Below are 23088 nucleotides of genomic sequence, written 5' to 3'. Positions count from 1 at the left end.
CATAATATTTTAGTAAGTAATATTATAAGATTAATAGGAATAGGTTAGTTACATTTTAAACATCCTATTTTATAGAGCACTGGCCGGTTTAAGGAACAAATGTGTAAATTCAAAATTATTATGGCAGTATTATAGATTCTCTTCGAAGGATTCAACGTAAACGTCAGTTTCTTTTTCATATTTTTTCAGCCAATCCTTTACTTTGGTATCCATTCTTACTCTTACGTAGTATTTGTATTCTCTTTGGTATCCATATTGAAATGATAACCTTAATCTGTACTCTTCTTTGGTAAGTGATTTATGGTCCGTTTCAATGTTCAGGTGTTTTGTAAATTAGTATTTGTTCATCGACTTTTGTTGCTGATCGTACAATCAATTTACGACCACAACTGTCACATAGATAACATAATTAAGATTCGAATACAAACTATCGATAAAAATGACATCACTACGCGTCCAGCCCTCTTTGAAAATTCGATTAACGTGGTGTACTTACGATATTGTAGTGTCCCACTGGGCTATGGGCCACTCGCCGTGTGGACGCCTCGCCACATTGGCCACCTTGCCACTCGTGTTTGTGATCATGGTGAATCATTCATAATCAGGTATGTTTCTCCGATTTGACATTTTTTGTATAAAATTAGAAATTATGAGACAATATCGTTTTAATACAATGTTTTCTCTGTAATATGATAATTTAGTGTCTTATTTTATTTGACTTATTCGATACCTAATATCATATTATGAATTTTAAATGTGCTTGGAAATGTAGGTAGTATTAAAAATACCCTCTAAAAGAAGTTACAACTTTCAAACATTTTTTAAAAATTACACGCCAGTACCGTCACGTACTATTAAAATTCACGCAAACAAGAACAAATTAGCTTAATTTTTGTTAATGATCCCACAATATAAAGAACTTAAACAACATGCAAATAAAATATCGATCCCCCGAGATAATGGGAAAGAAACAAAGAGTGAAGTAATCTTAACTCGAGTGGCCATTGAAAATTTTTGACTATCCCGGCCTCATTATATCACAAAAGATTGAATTAATTTACAATAAATTTTGGTAAAGTTAAGGTCCGTTAAGTATGACCTGGGGACAAACGCTTAACAATAATCCTAAGTTTAGAAGATGCGAAAAATACTTTGATGGTAGTTACAGTTGTCTTTACATTGTTTATTGTTTTCAATGTCTTGTTTAGTAGTTCGATAAACTTATACTAAAGCCTCATTTAGACTGAGCAATTTTCTTCAAACTCACACTTATACTGAAAATGTTCTTTGTTCAAATAGTCTTCCACAAGCTCTTATACTCATCATAAACCTACCACCATGCGTCGCTCGTGCGATTCTCGAAAAGAAATAAAAAGTTGCAACGTTTAAACATGCGTAATAGCAAGGCAATTTCTTCCGGTTGACATGCAATACTCGCTTGGTTTTATAATAATTAAGACCAATATTATTGTTTCTTTTCTTACTCAAATTGTTTTTAATCTCGCCTGCGATGAACTCTTTATGATTACTGCTAGTAAAAATTACGTACGATTATTTCTGAACAATTATTCCTTCTACATAAAGTTGTATACATATTTTTGGTGTAAAATAAACTATAACATATACCGCATAAGGAAACAAACTTATTTCATTAAAAGCAGGAAAAACTGCGCCATAGCACTGGATTATGCTTTATCACCAGATATCAAACAAAGATCTAGAGAAAAGTTTCAGAACGAATACAGAAACTGTAAAATATTTTATGATATATTTGAATAAATCTGTCGTTTGTAATCAAAGCTGAAAACAAATTATTTTTTGTGTGAGCCGAAGAGACCAGCCGACTTCAAATCCCGAGGAAGTTTTAAGCCACCTGCGTACTTGCGCGCGCAGTCCTAATAACTGACAAAGTATAAAAAATCTGATAAATGGTGTAGTAACTTCGTGAATGTTATTTATAAGTTATGCATGTCGTACTCACGTGTCGAAGTCTGCAAATATATGTAAGGTAGATCATTACATCTTATCAATGTCGTGTTGTAACCAGTTTTGTGGTTAATAAAGAAAAAGAACCCACACAAAATTAGCCTGAACTAGGAATATACCTATGACCGCTTGGTGTACATACATTTCACGCTGTCCCAAGAACGAAGTTGTTTAGTTTAATAACTAACGGTTTTGGTATAACACTTGCTGCAGAATATATCATCAGGAATAAAGAGTTGTGAATAATTCAAATCTGGTAAATTTATTTGAATCAATATTAACTCGTAAAATTTCTGATGCTCATAAGTACGAAATAATTACAATTTATGCATGTTAATTAAGGTTGTTAAGGTTATCTTGTATTTATTTTGAGTCAAGGAGTTATACTTTCATAATATCATCTCCTAAAATTTAAAATCACTCCAATAATACAATAACGTCAATGAATTTAAATAAATCACAAGTCATTAATGAACAAGAAACAAATCGCGCCTTTATCCTCGAAAAGACAGACAGAAATACAGCTAGGGTGCCAATTTCGCCATGTGAGTTCCATCTCCTAATATGATAGAGCCCAGCCTTTTACCATAATAATATCAGCCCTGTATTATATACTGTCCCACTGGTGGGCACGGGCCTCCTCTACTACTGACAGGGAATTAGGCCTTAGTCCACCACGCTGGCCTAGTGCGGATTGGTAGACTTCACACACCTTCTAAATTCCTATAGAGAATTTCTCAGGTATGCAGGTTTCCTCGCGATGTTTTCCTTCAGCGTTAAAGCAAGTGATAATTAACAAAGCATATCCACATAATTTTTAGAAAAGTCAGAGGTGTACCCTTGGGATTTGAACCTGCAGACATTCGTATCGGCAGTCCGTTCCACAACCAACTAGGCTATCGACCTTTTTCCATATCAAGCAAAAATCCTAAATACCGGACTGATACAATAAAAAAACCCAATATCACTTTGCCAGACACCAACCGCACACAACTACGCCACCGAATAAGCAATAAATGAATTAAATTTGCCTAAATGAAACCTTGCATAGATCGTCAACCTTTGCATAATCTACGTATTTCCAGTATTCTCATGAGACCATTCCACTAGACTTGCAAGTACTTCTATTAACGTAATTGTATAAATGATTGGCCAATGTTTTTATTGCCTGTCTGTTGTTACTTAATACTTGTTGTTCAAACGGAATATCGATGGCTCACTATTACAAAGTCCTATGTCATATTTGATATGCAAACTGAATTATACATATCACGCGATTCTAAGTCTTTTTCAGTGAATATTTCCAAGAATTGTGAAAGATAAATACAGCAGGAACCAATTATTGTCTTATAAAAATTTTATCAACATCATCATCATTATCATCAGCCCGTTGCAGTCCACTACTGGACATAGGCCTGTCCCAAGATACGCCACAGACCCCGGCCTGTTGCTTTATGCATCCAGCTTTATTTACTAACATGATTTTTTTTTATTTAATTTTTGTAGCATTAGTTTATATAGAACCTTGTAATAGTGAGCGAGCGATATTTGGATATACCACAAGACTTTTATTAGTCGTAAAATGAATTCGCGTCAATTGATAGGCTTTGTTGCGTAATTGGTAATGAACTTTTGATATGGGACTACGTTCGAATCCAGTAACTATTTTAACCAGTAAAGGTTGTTATGGAATTTGTTTCGTGTCTGTTTATTCCTAATTGGTTTGTTCCCAGTTCCATGTGCGTGTACCTTGGAATAAGTGTCTTACCGTGTAGTTTTCTGAGATAACAAGTAGCCTAATACATGGACTTGGTTTATGTACCAAATTCTATCCAAATCCGGTCAGCAATTTAATTTAGTTCTAACAAACATGCAAATACATTTACCGCAATAAAATCCGTAGTATAGTACTTTCAAATATATTTTAATATAATATATTACAATATTTATTTATCTTTTATTATATAATTGTCCCTTTTGTATCTTTAAATATTTTTCATGCTGTTGTCTCTGCACCCAATATTGACTGGCAGGGAATGCCTTTGGTAAATCCAACTTTATGTACTTTTTATAATGTGCAAATAAATATGTGATAGGAGTACAATATCTGTACGTTGTATTTATAAGTCTTAGGTATATTTCTATGTGGCCAAGAAATACATCAATATCATTTTGATTATTACATCAATCTTTTGACTTAATCACGTCTTGGGAACTGTAACCAGTTGCACCTTTTTCTACCTCACGAACACAGCAAAGCATCTTGTTAGATTGCTTTCACTAATTACATATATTAAGTTTCAAACCTCATCTATTGTTATTCTTTAGGCGGGAGACGTTAATAGCCTCCCATTAAGCTCAAGGAAGCTCAGAAACGGCCAAGGGCATATGCCATCTTTCCGACTTTCCTTCAAAAACCCTAAATAAGTATGTTTTTATCAACGTAATTTGGCAAAATTAAATCCATGCTCATAAAGGGACATTTTGAGATTGCGTTACTAAATCAAAACATATTATCTTCTTGATAATAGCAGTTTATAATAAGTTACGCGAACCGAAGATGTAAAAAAAAATGTATGTATTGAACAAAATAAATATTAACAAAACGTAATTTTTATTTTACACGTCCTAATGCCACTACTACCACTCTAAGATAATTCGTCGCAGCAGCATCATACTTCCAGTCAGAAATATAGGTACTCACAAGCACGCCAAATTCCCAAACAACAAAATGATAAAAAAAGTCAGAACATTAAAACGGAGATTTTTAATGTTAACAATATGTATTCATAGATGATTTTGAGCATAATATTAATAGAGATAAAGGCGAATATGTGGTTTCATGTAAAATCGCAATGTCAAAGTATCCCTGTATAAGCCAAGTTACCATTTATTTCTTTTACTTATCATGTAGTACATAAAATACTACTACTTACAACTTGGTTTAGTGCCAACACAATATTATATTGTCGGAAACTATAATCTATTTGGCTGCTTCTACGATAGCAAGTGACTGGCCTGTCTTATTACTAATCAGTTCGTTCTTGAAATGTCGGTACCCTGATGTTTTCAATCGGAGTTATGGTTGTACAATCAATCGATATTATAACAAGGGCGAAACCGCGAGCAACACCTAGTTGTATACTATTTCTGATTTATAAATAGAGGACAAATCGATGGCTCCTAAGTAAACTAACGTATCTAAAAAAAGGGATTTTCACTTTTTTTGTGTTTCGTTATCTTGGTCTACTAAAGCCTTAAAAAAAGTTTTTTTAGCGTTACGCTGTCTAAGTATTCTTTAGTACTAAACCCATTAAAAATGGCTTTGGTAGTAAACAGGACCTAAACAACAAAACACAAAAAAAGTGAAAATCGGATTTTTGCAGATACAAAAGTTTAACACATAAAGAAAAGATTTTTGGTATTTCGCTATCTCATTATTCTTTAGTACTAAACCCATTAAAAATGGCTTTGGTAGTAAACAAGACCTAAACAACAAAACACAAAAAAAGTGAAAATCGGATTTTTTTCAGATACATTAGTTTACTTAGGAGCCACCGAAATGTCACGACTCCAATGTAAAAAGTAAACGTAAACACACGCTTTACAATGAACCCTATAAAATAGGTTATGCTTGAACAAACAGGAAGGCCATTCAAAGTTTTTTAATAATTCTGGTTTAAAAGCACATACATGATTTTATTGTTTTATATTAAGAAGAAATAACGCTGAAACGCGGGCAAACGAGAGATCGCGATTTCGATCTCGTACAAACAAAAAGCTTTGTGGGAGTTGTTGGGATTTAAAGTACGTCTTGACTTCTAGTACTTTAAAAAATAAACCTAAAGATGGTTTCTTATTCTTTCTTTCAGTATTATTACTGCATATATCATCAATTGTAGTGTATTAGTTTGCTAGCTACAAAAGTATTAACCTATTTGTTATCCAGCTACTTACCTACCTACTTCTTATATCTACTCCCTCGTAGATGTAACGTAGTGTCGTAAAACGAGTCCTCAGCTGAATCCTAGATTCGAATCAAAGTGATATTATGTTTTTCTACACAGTATCAGTCCGAAGTCTAAAATTCGTGACCCGTCGGTAGGGCGGAGCTTATCACATCATAGGACGAAATACATGCAGAGAAAAATAGGTTTACCAGTTACGCCTCTATCTACCCCTTCGTGGATAAAAGATCTAAGTATGTGTGTACATTTAACTTGTGAAATCTATGATGCAATTTCGTATATCTGTCAAATGTAACTATGTAAGCAATAAAGATAATATTGCGTGAATATAATTCATACAAAGAGTATATAATCGTTCATAATCATTCAGTGCGTCGTCCATTGCCCCTTGGCTCTAAATTCCAGCACTTAATTTTATACGATGACTCAATACCTTTAATATGCCATATTCCTGCAGTTGTGTAACTCCGGCTTTTATCGAAGACATGAATTTAAATTTAGAACTGTTACTATCGATATTTCATCGATGTCAGGTAGAATCGATATTGCAATAACGCGATTTTAGACGATTGTGATAGGTGAAGTTTTTTTTTTGTATGTTTGTTTTATAAATTGACCGTTTTAAACAACTTTTTAATTATAAATAGGATAATTTAAATGTATGAAAATAGTAATACAGCTTTTAGTCATAAATATAATGATCCCTTATAAATGTATAAAATAAATTATATTGAATTGATGTCACCAATTTTGAAATAAATATAAAATTGTTTATGTCTGGTATTTGCACTTAAAATGCATTATTGCGAAATTGCAAAATACGATTATTATCTCTGCGCTCACAGCCAAGCGTTCCTTACAATATTAATTTTAGAAATATTTGTTATTCCTGCAAAGATTGCATAGGTGAACTACAAAGAAGCGCGAATTTATTAAAGGCACATTTCGGTATATTATAGACAACTACTATAAGAATTCTTTACGTGGAAATATGAAATCTAGAAACCCCTATGTAAAAAAGATTTCTAAATCATAAGAATACAGTTCGTTATTGAAATATAGTATTTTATTTCATTAGGTATGTAAATGTTTTGGCTCTGCAAAATATATTTTTTTAAATATAGTGTTAAAAGTTGAAGGACCGAAAACCGCTTGTAATTCTTGTCGAAATCCAAATTTTATTTATAGCAAAATCAACTACTACTTTTGTTCTGAAATACTTTACCTAATAAAAATACATTATTTCTGAGTACTATTGGCTACTCTATGTCAGAAACGAACTTTAATACCGGGTGAGGCAAACACCGGTATTAAAATTACCAAGTAGTAAAAATATTTTTTATTGTAACAGCTACTTCCATTAATTCTACATCCGCGGTCGCTAGATCGATTCTCAGCTTACTCTTTGATCCACATTTTCAATATATTTGTTTGGATAGTGAAAAGGCCGCGTAGCCTACACACTCGGTAATGGTTTCTGATTAATTTATAAAGATGGACGACGACGTGTTTTATATTTTATTGATATGTTTTCAAGACTTTATTTCCTTCAAAACACAGGATTTTATAATAAAATTAGAGTGCAGTTTTGCGATATTTTTTGACGATATCCGAGATTTATATATCTTCCTCCTTCCCCTTTCCACAACAATGTAGGATCAATGTATATCTTCAAACATTATCCAGAGGAATTTGGAAGTTTTAATGACATAATAAAATCCCTGAAAAATACGCAAATAATGCCAGTAAACCAAATTCCTCACGGTTAATATTAGGTTTGAATTGAAGCATAATCACTCAATTGTGCTTTGAAAACTTATAAGAACGAATTCAAGGTCGATAGTGGGTTTTCCGTGACCAATGTCATGAGGTATACATTTGCGTATATTTATTATGACGATTGCTTTGTGGAAAAAACTTGTAATTACTTAATTGAAACGTAAACAGGGGCGACAAATATTATGTTACTCTTACATGTAAACACGTCAACAAATACCTACTGTAAATATCGTGAATTGTAAATTGTATTTTATTTCGCTGTTTGAGTCCGCATAAGTGTGTAGTAATTTTGTTTTTGGTGGTAGTAAATATGTTATTTTAATTAGATTTGTTTTTTGCAAACATTTTTTTAGCATATTTATAAATAGTTGTATATATTTTACGAATGTACCAATACCAATCTTTTTAATTGTTGAGTTCTCGTAAATAGTAATGCGTCACATATAATGTATTTAATGAAAATATTCAAGAACTTCGGCGCTTCTCTGGTATTTATTTACACAATAAACTACTGCACGAACTAACAAGATTTTTCATTGATAACAAATTGGAAAAACAAATAAATTTAAATCAACAATTTCTCAAGTTTACAATTAACCAAATCTCTTGACCTCGTGCGAGGGACGCAGTAAATCACCCTTAAACAACATACATATTAAGATGTTATTTAAAAATAGAACAGTCGAGTCCACTACGTAACGGATGAGACCGTACGCTTAAATTAGTATCGTATCATCTTCGATCGATTTAACAGGCTTTCAAAGACGCTGCGAACGTTAAAAGACGGTTAAAGACTAATATGTTTACTCAAATGGACTATTAAACGTTTTTTCGTGAATGTGTGATGTGTTGTGATTGATTCGCTAAACAGAACCGTTAAAATGTGCTCGAATTGACACCATTTAATTCCAAATTCAAAGTGTTAATTTAAATTTGATTCCGTTTGTTTTCTTATTATAACCTTTTTATTCCGAATTGAATAAATATAATTTTCAAATTTCGAATAACCAAATCAAAAGAATTATGGCTTTTTAAATTTAAAAATATTTTTTTAATATTAACGAAAAATAGGTTTTATAGAAATGAGTGAGTCATTGTTAGCCGATTTATTATTCTGTCATCGAATGAACCATGATGAAGTATTTAGCATGTGATTTGTGATGGATTTATATCGAACGCCTGAAAGATGAAGAGAAAAAAAAGAGAGTAAAGTGCGAGTTCGATTTAACATCAGCAATGTGGTAAGCTCATTAAAATTAATTTTAAATTAAGTATATTTTAGGGAAATAATATTTATCATTTATTTAATATGAAATGGAAGAAAATTCCTTTATGTTTGCACATTTTTATAGACATTCGTATAAACTTTTCGGACTAACTTCAATTTCAATTCTCAATTCAATTCTCTTGTGCTCCTTGTCACTATAAATAACATTTTCATACTATATCATTGTAACATTCATAAAGACATTTTCGAAAGACGGAAAGCTATTTGACAACGTTTTTAATTAAGGTAAATAATTAATAGGTATTTATTTTTCGAGTAGGCGTTCACGGCTTCGTTTGCGTATCCTTTCCCGCCAAAAATTGCCTAAATCACCATACAAAACATAGCCTCAGCCCTCACACATAGGATGCCAGCTGTCTGATGTCAGATATTTGTTTAAAAAATAAGTTTAGTAAGCGTAAAATTATAATAGTAATATAATATAAGCCCTGTATTATGCATTATACCAATGCTAGGCACGGGCCTTCTACACTGACATAGATACCGTATCTATACATATTATAAAACAAAGTCCCCTTTTCTGTCTGTCTGTATGTTATCGATTTCCTCAAAATCAATTGAACGGATTTTTATGAAATTTGGTATGGAGATAGATTAAGACCCTGGGAAAGTTATATGCTACCTTCTATCCCGGAAAAATATACAGCGGAACTTTTACCCCCAAAAAACGTCAAAGGTACGAAAAATAATTATAATCTAAAAATGATTGGAAGTCTGTTAATGCCGTATGCTTAAATTTAATAAAAAAAAATGACCACATTAAATCTGACGTAACGCCTCCATACAAAAAGTAGAATGTACGTCTAAAATTATGTTTTTCAATTCGGGCTTAACTTTGCCAGTAATATATTACCAAAATTTCTTAGAAAATTATTTATTCATATTTGTAATTTATGAAACAGACGCTTGGGAATTGTATGAACAAATAATTCGAGAGTGTTGCTTTAGGAAACGCTGAATATCCGTATTCCGTATTTTAATGTTCTTGTACGATACACGGACTGTACGAATGATTTAACGTTGCGATTGTTTGCCATTACGATTGTATAATCGTTAAAGATTTTTTCTCCGGCAGTCTCGTAAACAGAACTGCTACTTCTACTCTTTTGTTTCTTAAAACTAGTTTATTATGGTAGAGCTGTTTCATTTTATCCATAGTACTTGTAATATATTGGATTTTCAATTCATAATAAACCATTATCTTAAAAGAGATTTAAAATAGCAAGAAATTGCAGAAGTCTTCGTGGTCACAGGGCGGACTACGAAAGCTACAAATAGTTTCGTATTATTATATACAGTATAGTTTTATTTCAATGTCTTTCATTGGCGTAAACGTAAGAATTCGTTATAAATAAAAGATTTTGAAATAGTTGATTTACCACTTTATAGTCCACTACACATTATACAACATAAGTGAAGGCAGATCATAATATAAACAAAAGAAATTCGTATTTGCTAACATTTTCCTGTTGAAGAATTAGTGAGCATCTTCCGTGCACCATTTTTAAAGTCCAAATGCACTAGTCCTGCGAGCTCTTTTACCGAATATACATAGACGAAGTCGAGGGCAATACTATACTTATGAATATTACTATGAATTTACACAGCCGTCGGCCCATCAATGTAAAAAATGTAAACATACTGACAGCGATATAAATAAATCCATGTTTATCTGAACAAAAAGCAATATAATCTGGGAACATAAAAATATTTCATTTGTACTTGAAACTGATCGCTTCTTATTTCGCTGTTTTGTAACGCTTATGACGTCATACATTCTTCAAATCCTGAGCCTATTTTGATATTACGATGTTATTATGATAGCTTACGATTACAAATCCGACAACTAAAACCATAAACGCACACACACACACTTTATCCCCGAAGGGGTACGCAGAACCACAACTACTACACGCACATATAAATACATACAATAGGTATAATTAATATTTCTAGTGTTGTTTTCTTTGTTTTGATAAGTTACTATGTGCACGTTATACTGGTGTTCAATAATATATATTTTTTTTTCTTTCACATAACTCAAACCACACTGGAAACAAAAGCAGATTCCTATGGTATTGAGGACGTATGACTCATTTGCCGTTTCCATAGAACAGTGATTTTCTCTAAAAAGATTAACGATTTCTACGGATATACTACATCAATAAAGCTGTGGCCACACAACCGTACAGAATCCGGAGAATGTTCTTTAAAATGAAAAATTAAGGGTTGCTTGTGGTTCCGTCCGAATAACAGTCCATTCTGTACTTTCTGGGTTAAAAGGAGCCTATGTATTGATCCAGGATATCCAGGATCCTATGAGTCAAATTTCATGTAAATATTTTCAGCCGTTATGACATTTATTTCTAACAAACAACTAAAACTTCTCCGAGGACTTTCGCATTTATATAATTATATATTGTTCTTACAACTAACTTACTTTCATTGTCTATGCTTTTCTAAACTCTTGAACCCAATTTGATTGGCAAATAAATTAGTTTCCGATTAATAATTTAGACTACATTGTATACCCGAAAAAATCGTTTAATTATGAGACCTTGTATAGAAACTAGTTACATTAATAAAGTAGTTTTATAGCAATAAAAAGGGCCTCTAAAAACAAGCAATTGTATTCACAATATTTTACCATAAAACTGCTTAAACACATAAAATTACAACTTCCACTGATATTTCGGGATATGGCGAACAAAATCTAAAATTGTTTACAATAAAACGCTATGATGGACGAAGCTTTGTTCATTTTACTGTTTCTTCGTCAACGAGTAATTTACGCGTACGTATTTCTAGCATTCGCATTACACAACGATACTAATAATTCATTGTTTGAAACGTCTGCGGACTGACTTTTCTGAAAATATGTTTGAAAAAAGGAATGAGGAGACTAGCACAAAGCTCCTCTTACTTATAATATCAACAACACTCAGAATTAAAATATGACACACCACATTGCAACTTTATTCCTATGAAATTAAAAGTCATAATACTTATACGCTAACTAGTTTCCGTAAGCGCGACCTCGGTACTTAGACTTACTTAATAAAATAATACTATAATCAAACATCTTGAATAATAAAATTGAAATCACGTAAACCGACAATGCTATAGCCATTCATCTAGGATAAGACATCGGATTACAGCTGCTAGTATACGAAGGAGCTCGGACACGTCACGTAGAGACTTTTATTCTCGCCATGACATCTTTAGGTGCTGCTCGAAGGTCTGACCACAGCGTCTGCGTGGCGCTTAAATATCTAATATAAAATTAATCTAAATAAGAAAATTATTTTGAGCGAAAAATTAAAGACTTAAGTATTACAAAAACCCATCCTAAGCTCTTTCTGTTGTAGCTGTCCTGTGTTTATTAAAAATACATATTTATCATTCATTTTCATTTGATTACTTTTTTTTATAAAAAGATTTTAACCTTGTAAAAAATAAAAGTAGAATTACGGTTTTGACTTCAAAAAGAAAGGAAATTCCAAGTAACTCATATAATAAAGTACAAGACATCTAAATCTAAAATTAATATGTAGCACTATCAAAAGCCTACTTCAGGAATATTGGATATTTCCTGTGTAATAAATCTACTGACATTACTTATTAAACGATAATAGTATGATTTTAAAAACAAATGGAAAATTTAATCTCCTTGTACACGACTTAAAAACTAAATTTACTAAGCAGGAAAATTTGATCTTATGAGAAATATGATGAATTGTTGCTCAGTAGTTCGTAAGACATTCATTAATAGTAAAGATTATATGATAAATACCTATGAAGAAAATATTATATTATTTTTTATGGTATTAAATTTTTCTATAATACAACGCAATTACTTTCACACGATTTGTTTTATACGGGCAAAGGATAATGACCCTGCACCTGATTGTAAGCGAAGTGGGGTTCAGATAGTGTCCAATGACGAGAAATGATTATCCTTTACCAGTCGACACAACTATGCCGGCCTTAGATTAATTATCCTTTCATATATTTCGTCTCTAACAATAGCAAACACCACTGGAAATTAACTTCACACCGCTCAAAAAATCTCTAATAACAGCTCAACGCAAGAAGCATCTTCAAACAATCCACCCGACCGCAGCTTCGTCCTCGCCGCGTTCCCCGTCCCCCGACCCTTCTGATAATGCCGGCCCGCGTGCCGATGAAAACTAGGTAGACTGTTAGGTCGCTTGCGCACCTCTCGCGTTACCCATAATCGCTGATGTCTCATCCTCTCTCAGTGGCCGTTCTGAGCCAAGGTCATGACCCTCTAGAGAGTCCCCCTCAGCATGGCCACTTAAGGGCTCGCAGTGCCTAAAGCACCCACCCGCAAGACCGGTGTGTTTGAATAAGCCAGTCCTGCCAGGCTAACAAACGTATCTCAACGTTAAAAAGCAAGAAGCATCATTGTCAAACAGCTTTAATCCAAAATGAAAAATATAATCCCGTATTCTGTTAGCACGGTCGACTCGCCACTGATGGAGCCTCTATTTCAATTAACATCGGCATTGTAGTGTTTCCATTTGTCCGAATGTGCATGTGTGGAAATGATAAGTCAAATATCCATATTTCGTAGATATTAGGTGGAAAAAGTTAATTTGTTCGACGCAATTGTCTATGAAAACAATTTTGATTACTATGCTGGTCACTATCTGACATATATTATAATTATATATTTTATAGGTATTCAAAACAATATTGGATGAGTAGAAGGGAACTTATTTATGCAATGGCGTAGCGTGGACTGATATAGACATGGGCGAAGTCGCATCAGAGAGGCCCTTTTCTTTCGATCCCAAGATCTGCCCAATAAATTTATCTTACTTCGTCCACGCCTAGCTACGCCACTGAGCGTATGTCCAAAAAGAAACTTGGCTGTTGTCAACTACTTGTGAATCAAATTATGTCTATGTTAGACGACAAACTTAGCCTCTTTAATTTATTTTTTAAACAATGTTATCAGAGACTACTATACTAATTTATTATATACATTTTTTAATTTGAATAATCAAATATTAATACTATGGGCATCAACAATTAATTCAAATGTGTTAGCATTTCTAAAAGCTACAATGTTATGCATACTAGGTCATGTCAAATACACTGATTACCAACAATTTTACTGGTAGGTCTCGCTTATGTGAGAGTCCGCCTGGTAGGTACTACCGCAATGTCTATTTCTACCGCCAAACAGCAGCGTGTAGTCACTGTTGTGTTCCGGTTTGAAGGACATTGTAGCCAGTGTAACTACTGGACATAATAATACTTAACATCTCAGGGCTCAGGATGGCGCGTGCAGTGGAATACCAAGCAATACTTTGTGATTCAAGGTGTTGGGTGGTGTTTCTACTGTTTATGGATGGTTGTATCGCTTACCATCAGGCGAACAGCAAGCTCGTCTCGTCATTCAAAACAATAAAAACAATAACTAATCAAATGTGGACAGGTACCACACCTTTACCTAAACAGATATCCAAACACCACCTTGTGAAGTTACATCCGAAGTCTACGTCAAACCCTTAAATATGTCCTTCGATATATAAAGGCATAGTCGATGCCTACGTACGTATTATTTGCAAATCATTACGATATTCGTCCCCCTTGACTTTCTGACTGAAACAACAAGGCTGCCTTCAGTTCTTCCAAAAAGTGCTGTGATGAACCACGAAAAAATTAGATATGTATCAAACTACAGTTTAATTTGTGAGACATGATTTAAATTAAAGAACTATATTTTCGTGACTGTATTAAGATTTATAATTTACTAGATTTATCAAGTTTATTCTGATGACTCACAGTTTATGAATTGTAACAAGGTATGTCCTTGATATTAAATAGTTCCTGCAGCAAGCTACTTAATTAAGGTATATTAAGATCGTCATTCGGGGAAAAGTAAGAGTTAATTCCATAATAGAATATCGGATAACATTTTCCAGTACTAATTTATGCTATTAAGTATTATGGCATACTATAACCATCTGTTGCCATTCTCTATCAAGCTATCTAGAGGGCATCAGGCTTATCATCAGATGTAGTGCAGTCACTTGTCATGCTTGATTAAAATATATGACGATAATCTATATATATTACAAAACAAATACCTCTTTCTGAAATCTTTCATCACAGAAAGAGGTATTTGTTCATCGATCAATCATCGATCTTAATGTTATCGATTTTCTCAAAATCTACTGAACGGATTTTTATGAAATTTGGTATGGAGATAGTTTAAGACCCTGGGAAGGTTGTAGGCTTATTACTATGCCGGGAAATATAGCGGACGTTTTATCACAGAAAACTCCGTCACGCGGGCGAAACCGCGAGTAAATGCTAATAATAATATAAGTGTAGAAATTGACAGGTTTTAATTGTTTGAACGCCATAATCTTTGAAATTACTGCTTCGATGCTGAAAATTCATGCAATAAATAGTTACAGACTCTAAATACCTATAGGTAATAGTATAAAAAGAAATAGGTCTTTCAATAATATGAAAAATATTCATTTCCAAAATCTATATAAATATAATATTTCATTCAAATTTCAAACTCACTCATATTTACTCAAGTTATTTTTATATCAATTATTATTTCGGGATCTAACCCTATTTATTTTAGTAACGTTATGTTTGTTTGGGGTTGGCGTAAACATCTAAAGTTTGATTAAATCGGTTGTGTACAATTGGAGACAGCTTGATCGCCTGTTACACTATACGACATAACAAAGGAGGTCAACGTATAATGGTCAATGCTAGTAACCGAAACTCGAGTGCTTCGAGTTGCTGAGACCTAGTTGTACAATATAAATCGTAGTTATAATATGGAAACGAAGAAAAGAAATGTAGTCTTCTCTCATTTCCTTCTGTACATAAATTTATATTAAAATATGTCCTCAACAATTAATTTACTGATTCGCTCGTCAAAGAAATGTGAGAACACAGAAATCGTTGATTTTATTGAAGAATAGTTTAATATATTAAATAAAATAAAATAGCGGCATGGAAAATAATTTAGCCTTTACTATATTACTAGATATTATTAATACCGTTTTCAAAATTCAAACCTTAAGATAATAAGAGTAATAGATAATAATAGTGGCTTAAATTTCTGATCAAATAGGTTACATGCATGAGAAATGATTTAGCATCAATACAATATTATGGAGGTCAATTGAGACGAGGTCTTGCACACAAAATGAAACGCGTACAAAATCCATAATTTTTTTGCGGGGACTTTGTTTTATCCTTACACTAGCGACCCGCCCCGGCTTCGCACGGGTGCAATGCTGATACTAAATACACTACAGAAGAACTGTGAACGTTGTATATAAAAACATAGCGGCCCGCTCTGGCTTAGAACGTGTATAACATAACAAAATAACAGTATTTCTCCACTATTTAATGGATGTTATTATACATAATATAAACCTTCCTCTTGAATCACTCTATCTATTAAAAACCGCATCTAAATCCGTTGCGTAGTTTTAAAGATTTAAGCATACAAAGGAACATAGGGACAGAGAAGCGCCTTTGTTTTATACTATGTAGTGATAGTATAAAACAAAGTCCCTGCCGCGTCAGTGTGTCTGAACGCGATAAACTCTAAAACTACTGAACGAATTACAATGAAATTTATTATGGAGTTAGTTTGAAAACCTGGGAAGGACATAGGCTACTTTTTATTCCGGGCAAATATATAGCGATGGAAAACTCACACGAAAAAAGCACCGAGCAAAACCTACTAAATTATAATTGACAACAACGTTCTTACCTTTTTAAGTGAATTCATAGAATACTCGATCAAAACATCGCATAAACAATTGCGAAATGGATTTATTTCAGTTAAATCAAACAATACTTGAAGGTAAGTGTTCCTGCTAACAGAATTACAACATTATACTGCAAATACTACGGTATTTGAATTTAAAATGTTTATTCGAAAAAGAATCATTTTGTACGTGTTTATTTCGGTTTTGACGATACGTTATGCGTTTACGAGCGTAGTGCGATGGTCATTGTTACTATAAAGTTGAATTATACAGATACGATTGTATTGCATTAGCTAGTATTGCTACAATGGCAAAACTAAAAATGATATTACTGTCCTTTTTGTGAGTATTCTTTACTACTGGATGACGAGGTACACTAGTAGTTTGCCTGTTAGTAAAACCCTGCTCATATCAAACAGCATCAACACATTTACGTCAAAAATCTATACAATATTCTAAATGGTTTTCTCCACGCTAGTCACCCTGATGCATGCTTAGTAATTACATTTACTACAGTATAGTTCAAACCGGAACATACTGACGGTAGTGTCAACTCGGAGGAAAATATTTATACAGATAATATGTAACATAACATCTCGCCTTTAGCAACAAATGGTTAGGCAGTGGAGATAGTAGTTCAACCACATTCTACCAAGCTTATATCTATCACATTATATCATAAGCAAGCGACATGATAGTCATTGATTATCACCACTAATAGACATTGTAGACGTCGAAATAGAACTCAAAACGGGCTGCTAATCCGAATTTTGACATAACACTACCAGATTCCTGATGACGGGCAATTAAATAAATGATAGGTAGTGGGTACTCACTTAAATGGCCAAGTGAAGAGGATGCCTTACTAAATTCAACGCTGCTTTGATAAAAGCAAAATAAGGTGTTACATGTGAGCAACATAGATGCGGTTTCTAGTTCTCTTTGCCCGCTCTTTTTATCTTAATCAAACAGAGTAACGACAAAATCTAGACTACATAAACAATCAATGTAAAAGCGACCTTCGCAGACGCCATTCCAGTACTGACCTATAAAGCACTGAGGCAATGTTCTAAACATAAGTCAGTGGTAGGATTTTCCCAATGTATACGTTCGATATCAAGGTATGTGCATTTACGAGTACTTTATCACCAAAACGTTTTGATAAGTGCCAGATTCTGCACAATTTTAGCATTTGTTTACATAATCGCGCAATAATACACTATGTTTATCTAGTAATCCTTCCACGGGATCCTATGTGGAACACAAACTTACCAATTGCTTTAGTGTCGTAGTTGTATTGCAATCCCGCTGCCGTGCTGAGGTCTCAGATTTTTCTGCTCAATATGAGCACGGAGTCTTAAATTGTGGCTGATAAATAAGCACCCCCTTACATAGTCATTAATAACCCTCTCATCAATAAAAACGGCCCGTGCTCAGCAGTGAGCAGTATAGCATATGGGATAGTATAATTATTAACATAGCCAGCGAAATGTGGATGTGAGAACTGCCTACCTCTGAAAATGGTCAAAGACGTAATTCACTGTTTGTGAACTTACCAAACAACCCTCTTGTTCCAGACCAGTATGAACCGCGGCTCCAGAGAGGAGTTGCTAGGCAGCTCGCAGGAGGCCCTGCGGAACAGCCAGCATGATCTCCGTCACGTGTTCGAGAGACCTCTGACAAGGGAAGAGAAGACTTACCTCCTACATGCTGATAGAGGAGACTATGTTACAGTAAAGAGGTAGGAACTATAATAAATAATCAGTTATTGCTAAATATTAATCCGTTTACAAAACTATCGCCGTGTCGGTTTATAAAAATCTTTGACAGGCATATTACTTTAATTGATGAGGTCCGTCATCATCATCATTAACCAGATCGTAATCATCCTCATTAAGAAAAAATCCACATGGTAGATGCTATTAAGCCATTATAAGCCTAAGAATAAACGCTTAGCTATATAATACTCTCTGAATGACGTTATCCCGGAATATTATCATAAGTCTCGTATAAGCACAGTCTTTATACGTCATCTACTCTTGATAATCCTTAATAGATACCATAACGTCGCCCTCAGCAGGCAATTACTAAAACTAAATTAATAAAACTAATAAGTTATTTTACGTACTCCAAATCACTTAGACCAAACAAGTAAACCATATAAACAGGGCTTCGTTGTATATCAACGTAAAAGTACATTGGAACCAACCCAAGGACACCCAAGGCCATTCCATGTCAGCAAACGACGCAATGGACTTTTAGAGAATTAGACCACGAGACACTCGAACCGCGAGCCAAATTAATAAATAGGATTACGCTTTTGTAGTGATTCACAGTAATCGACTGTATTTAGTACAAATTATTCAATGTCTACTTTTCATTTTATAAGCACTTTTGGAGTTTCTTTTATTTTAGAATTGATTTTATTTTTATTCATTGATGTTTTAGGAAGTTAAGTAATACTGTTATAATTTTAAGTCAGGTGATTATTGGTTGAGAAATCTTCCATTCTGATCCGTCTTTATGAGACTAAACAATTCCTGATCGCTCCACGCTTCAATCATCATTGTCTTTTAGAAAAAAATGTAAAATGTCTGTGTTGGTCTTAGAAAATTAATATTCAAGATTTAGAACGGCGATATCTTAGGAATAATTATTCTTAGAAATAAAAATATAACGACCATGTTTGTAGATAATCATGATCTGCATTTTTGTTTTGGCTATGTTTTTGCCCAAACCTACCTTTTCGAGAAAAACTGAAATTTTCTACTTTGGTATACCAAAATGCAGTTTTGTCGGAGTTTTTGTTATTTAATCATTATTTTTATGAATATAAAATATACCGGACTATAATAAATAACTACTAACTATAATTAGGTTACCCGTTTGTTTGCCGATAAAATATTATGAACAAAATCAAAAGTGGAATCAAAACAAAGCATAACTAGTTTATCCGCTCGTTTGCCGATCAAATATTACGATCAAAATTCAGAGTGGAATTAAAACAAAACGTGATAAAAATTGTTCTAAAAGTATTCCTCACCTGCGAACAGGGAAACAGCTGGTTTGATTACAGTGACATCATTGTTTGAGACCGTTAACGATTTATTTACATGGAACAATTTAATAGCACTACACAACAGTGCTTGTGAAGAGCCATTCTCTATTTTATGTAGTTTCTGCATAAAAGTTTTCATTGATCAGCCAGAACAGATATTACATATCTAACTATACTACCTATAATAATCGAAAAGTCCGCCTGAACATCTTCAGGCATCTACAGATGTAGAAATTAAAGAATTCGACATGATCCATTATGAGGCAAATATGAAAAAAATCAACAAAATAATATTACGATCACATCTTGAAAAACTAAAACGCTTGTTAATGTAGCAATGTCTTAAGGCAACAATACAATTTCCACGTAAAAACATTATTTATCGAAAAATAGAGACAAATTGGTTCACATATTTCCAAGCTTCATAAGATACATCTATACTAGTAAAAGCTGAAGAGTTGATTTGTTTGTATGCACTAATCTCAGAAACTACAAATCCAATATTGTTTTTCCACTAACAGGAAGCTACATTACTCCCAACTGCTATAGGCTACATTTTATCCCGGGAAAATATAGGAGTTTTATGCCGCTTTTTGCACTAGGGCGGGGCCGCAAAAGCTAGTATTATAATACGTTAAACATTATCTTTAAACTTCTGACCGTGGTTCAGAAACGAGGCCGCAGCCCACATTTCTGCCGCACATATGATACATTTTCGTGTATTTGAAATGTATTTCAGATTCCTTTCCAATATTTATACATATCACACCTGGATAATGCCATGGCCAAACTGCTAATAATATATAATGTTTATGCAAGTTTATTTAAATAGCCAAACTTTCCTATGCAATTTATTAGATTTATTTTTAAAATAATTAAGTTGAGAGCCGGTTTTGGTCACCTACTAAAAATGTAGACCTATGTGTTGTTCATTCTTATTTGGTCTACGTTACAGACCTGGAGGCTAGTGCAGCGGGCGCCGTGAAGTGACGTAATAATTAAATTACTATACTTTTAATTAAACAAAAATCTATGAATAATAAATTCTGATTTTATAAAATAGCAAGGAAAGAAATCGTTAATTCCAGTGCTGTTGAAATTGTTATTATTATCACACAAAAAGACAAAATGGAAGTTCCAAGTTTGTATGGAGAAATTAAATTAAATATTCAAAAAGAAACATCAAGCAGTTAAAACTGCTAGCACAGGCTAGTATAATTAAACATAGTTAGTTACAATCTCGAGGGCGCACTGCGCCCACATTAATGTATTTAATGAAATAGTAATAATTAAACCAAAATACAATACAACCAACGCTGTACAGGCATTCTTTAATTAAAATTCATTTGATAATTATTTCAGAGTTTATTTAAAACAAATCACCGTATTTATCTAGCGGCTTGGACTGAAAACTATGAGTGTTGCGTTCAGTAAGTTTTTTTATTGTTCTGAATGATGAGACGAGCTTGCAGTTCGCCGGATGGTAAGCGATACGACCATCCATAAGTAGTAAAAACACCATCACCACAACCATGAGTGAAGCATCATTTTATTAGAAAACACACATCTGAATTTTCCGGATTTGGAATTTGTGTCACTTAGCAATATGGGGCTTTGTGCAACCAATATAAGCTAATATAACCTATTGATACAAGGTCAGCGAAAATGGTTATTAAGTAAGTGCCTCTGCCTAACTCTTCAAGGATAAATACGTTTTCGTTTTTACATTTTGTTTCATTACATATACAATGGTATTCCTAAATTCATATTTCAGATGACGCAGATTATTCCCAAAAAATATTATACATAATAAATCATTTGGGAGTCTGAAGTTTATTTAAATACTTTAAACTTCGTCAGAAAAATAAATTCCATGTAGTTTAACTAAACATTTCCCTAAGGACAAATAGAAATGGCCGCTTGTACTGTCATAATTGACCTAAATAACGTTCAATGTCAAATGTCAATCACTTTCACTTTCGGGAATAAAACCATTTTTAGTTTAGAAAATAATTAAAGTGAAAATGCATATCGACCATTTTATAATGACCCGCGAAACGTAAGAGATTTTGTTAGTGTGGGTGCTTACCCAATACGGTCAAGACAATGCTGGCAATCGTCAAAGAGTCATAATATCTGTTTTAGGCAGTATTTTACTTAAACTCTAGTACACTGATGAGTTCTTATAGAAGGTAGTAAACAATAAACAATTTTAACACCGTCTTTTGTATTTAATTGATTTCACTGAGAGCTAGACACATTGAAATGTTCCCAAAACTCGCCGAGCTTCATCGTTCGATGCCAGAAAATGCGGGCATTTGCCAATCCTGGCTAACAAAAGTTACGGCAGCTGGTGTAAAACGGGATATTCTGTACAGAAAAATTAACAGGTGCCAGATAACTTTACCACCAGAGATCTTATTTTCAATGCCACACGTTATTTTATATACCGCACCACGTTGCGTTTAAAACAATAGAAATTGGCATACAGATTTATTTTTTATTTCTTTGAATGACGAGCTTGCCATTCGCCTGATAGCAAGCGATACGACCGATCATACACAGTAGGAACATCATCCAACACCTTGAATTATAAAGTATTGTTTGATATTCCACTGCGCTCGCCATCCTGACACATGAGATGTTAGTATTATTATGTCCAGTAGTTACACTGGCTACCATGTCCTTCAAACCGGAACACAACAGTAACTACACACTGCTGCTTGACGGCAGAAATAGACATTGCAGAGGTACATACCCAGGCGGACTCTCACATATGATAGACATACCACCAGTAACATTTCACGCAAATTTCACAAAGACAACGTGAAACCGTTACAAGTTTACACTGTCATAGAGAATAAAGTCGCAGGTTTGGTGTAATTACTTTGCGGTGCATAAATCAACACTAATCCTTATTATTTACTTTCGCAGGTTAATAGAACAATTCGCTGGAAGGTCCGACGTCTTGGACATTAACTGCGTGGACCCTCTCAACAGATCTGCCCTCATAGCCGCTATAGAGAACGAGAATATAGAGCTCATCAAACTACCTCTCGGTTCTGGGATTAAAGTCAAGGTACCACGATGTTTTAGTATTTTAGACCCGCGAAGTGCAGCTGCATTAATTGGATCATTAAAGAACAATGGACGTAACTTTAAAATTACATCACACGCACCAAGATTTACGAATATTTTAGTTTATTTAATTAAGACACAAAACAG

At 33.6% G+C, this 23088-nt stretch overlaps 1 protein-coding gene across 1 annotated transcript; it reads left to right on the top strand.

Moving 5' to 3' along the window:
• Positions 1–486: 486 nt before the first annotated feature.
• LOC119191869 (short transient receptor potential channel 5-like) lies at positions 487–22942 on the top strand (the record flags this gene model as incomplete). The annotated part of the gene is made up of 3 exons (XM_037445729.1): positions 487–605; positions 18383–18546; positions 22798–22942. Coding segments are annotated over exons 2-3 (303 nt in total), but the record flags the coding sequence as incomplete, so codon positions are not given.
• Positions 22943–23088: the final 146 nt, after the last annotated feature.

Source organism: Manduca sexta, unplaced genomic scaffold (genome assembly GCF_014839805.1).
Source record: "Manduca sexta isolate Smith_Timp_Sample1 unplaced genomic scaffold, JHU_Msex_v1.0 HiC_scaffold_2047, whole genome shotgun sequence".
Classification (NCBI taxonomy): domain Eukaryota; kingdom Metazoa; phylum Arthropoda; class Insecta; order Lepidoptera; family Sphingidae; genus Manduca; species Manduca sexta.
This window is presented reverse-complemented; position numbering and strand designations above follow the sequence as displayed.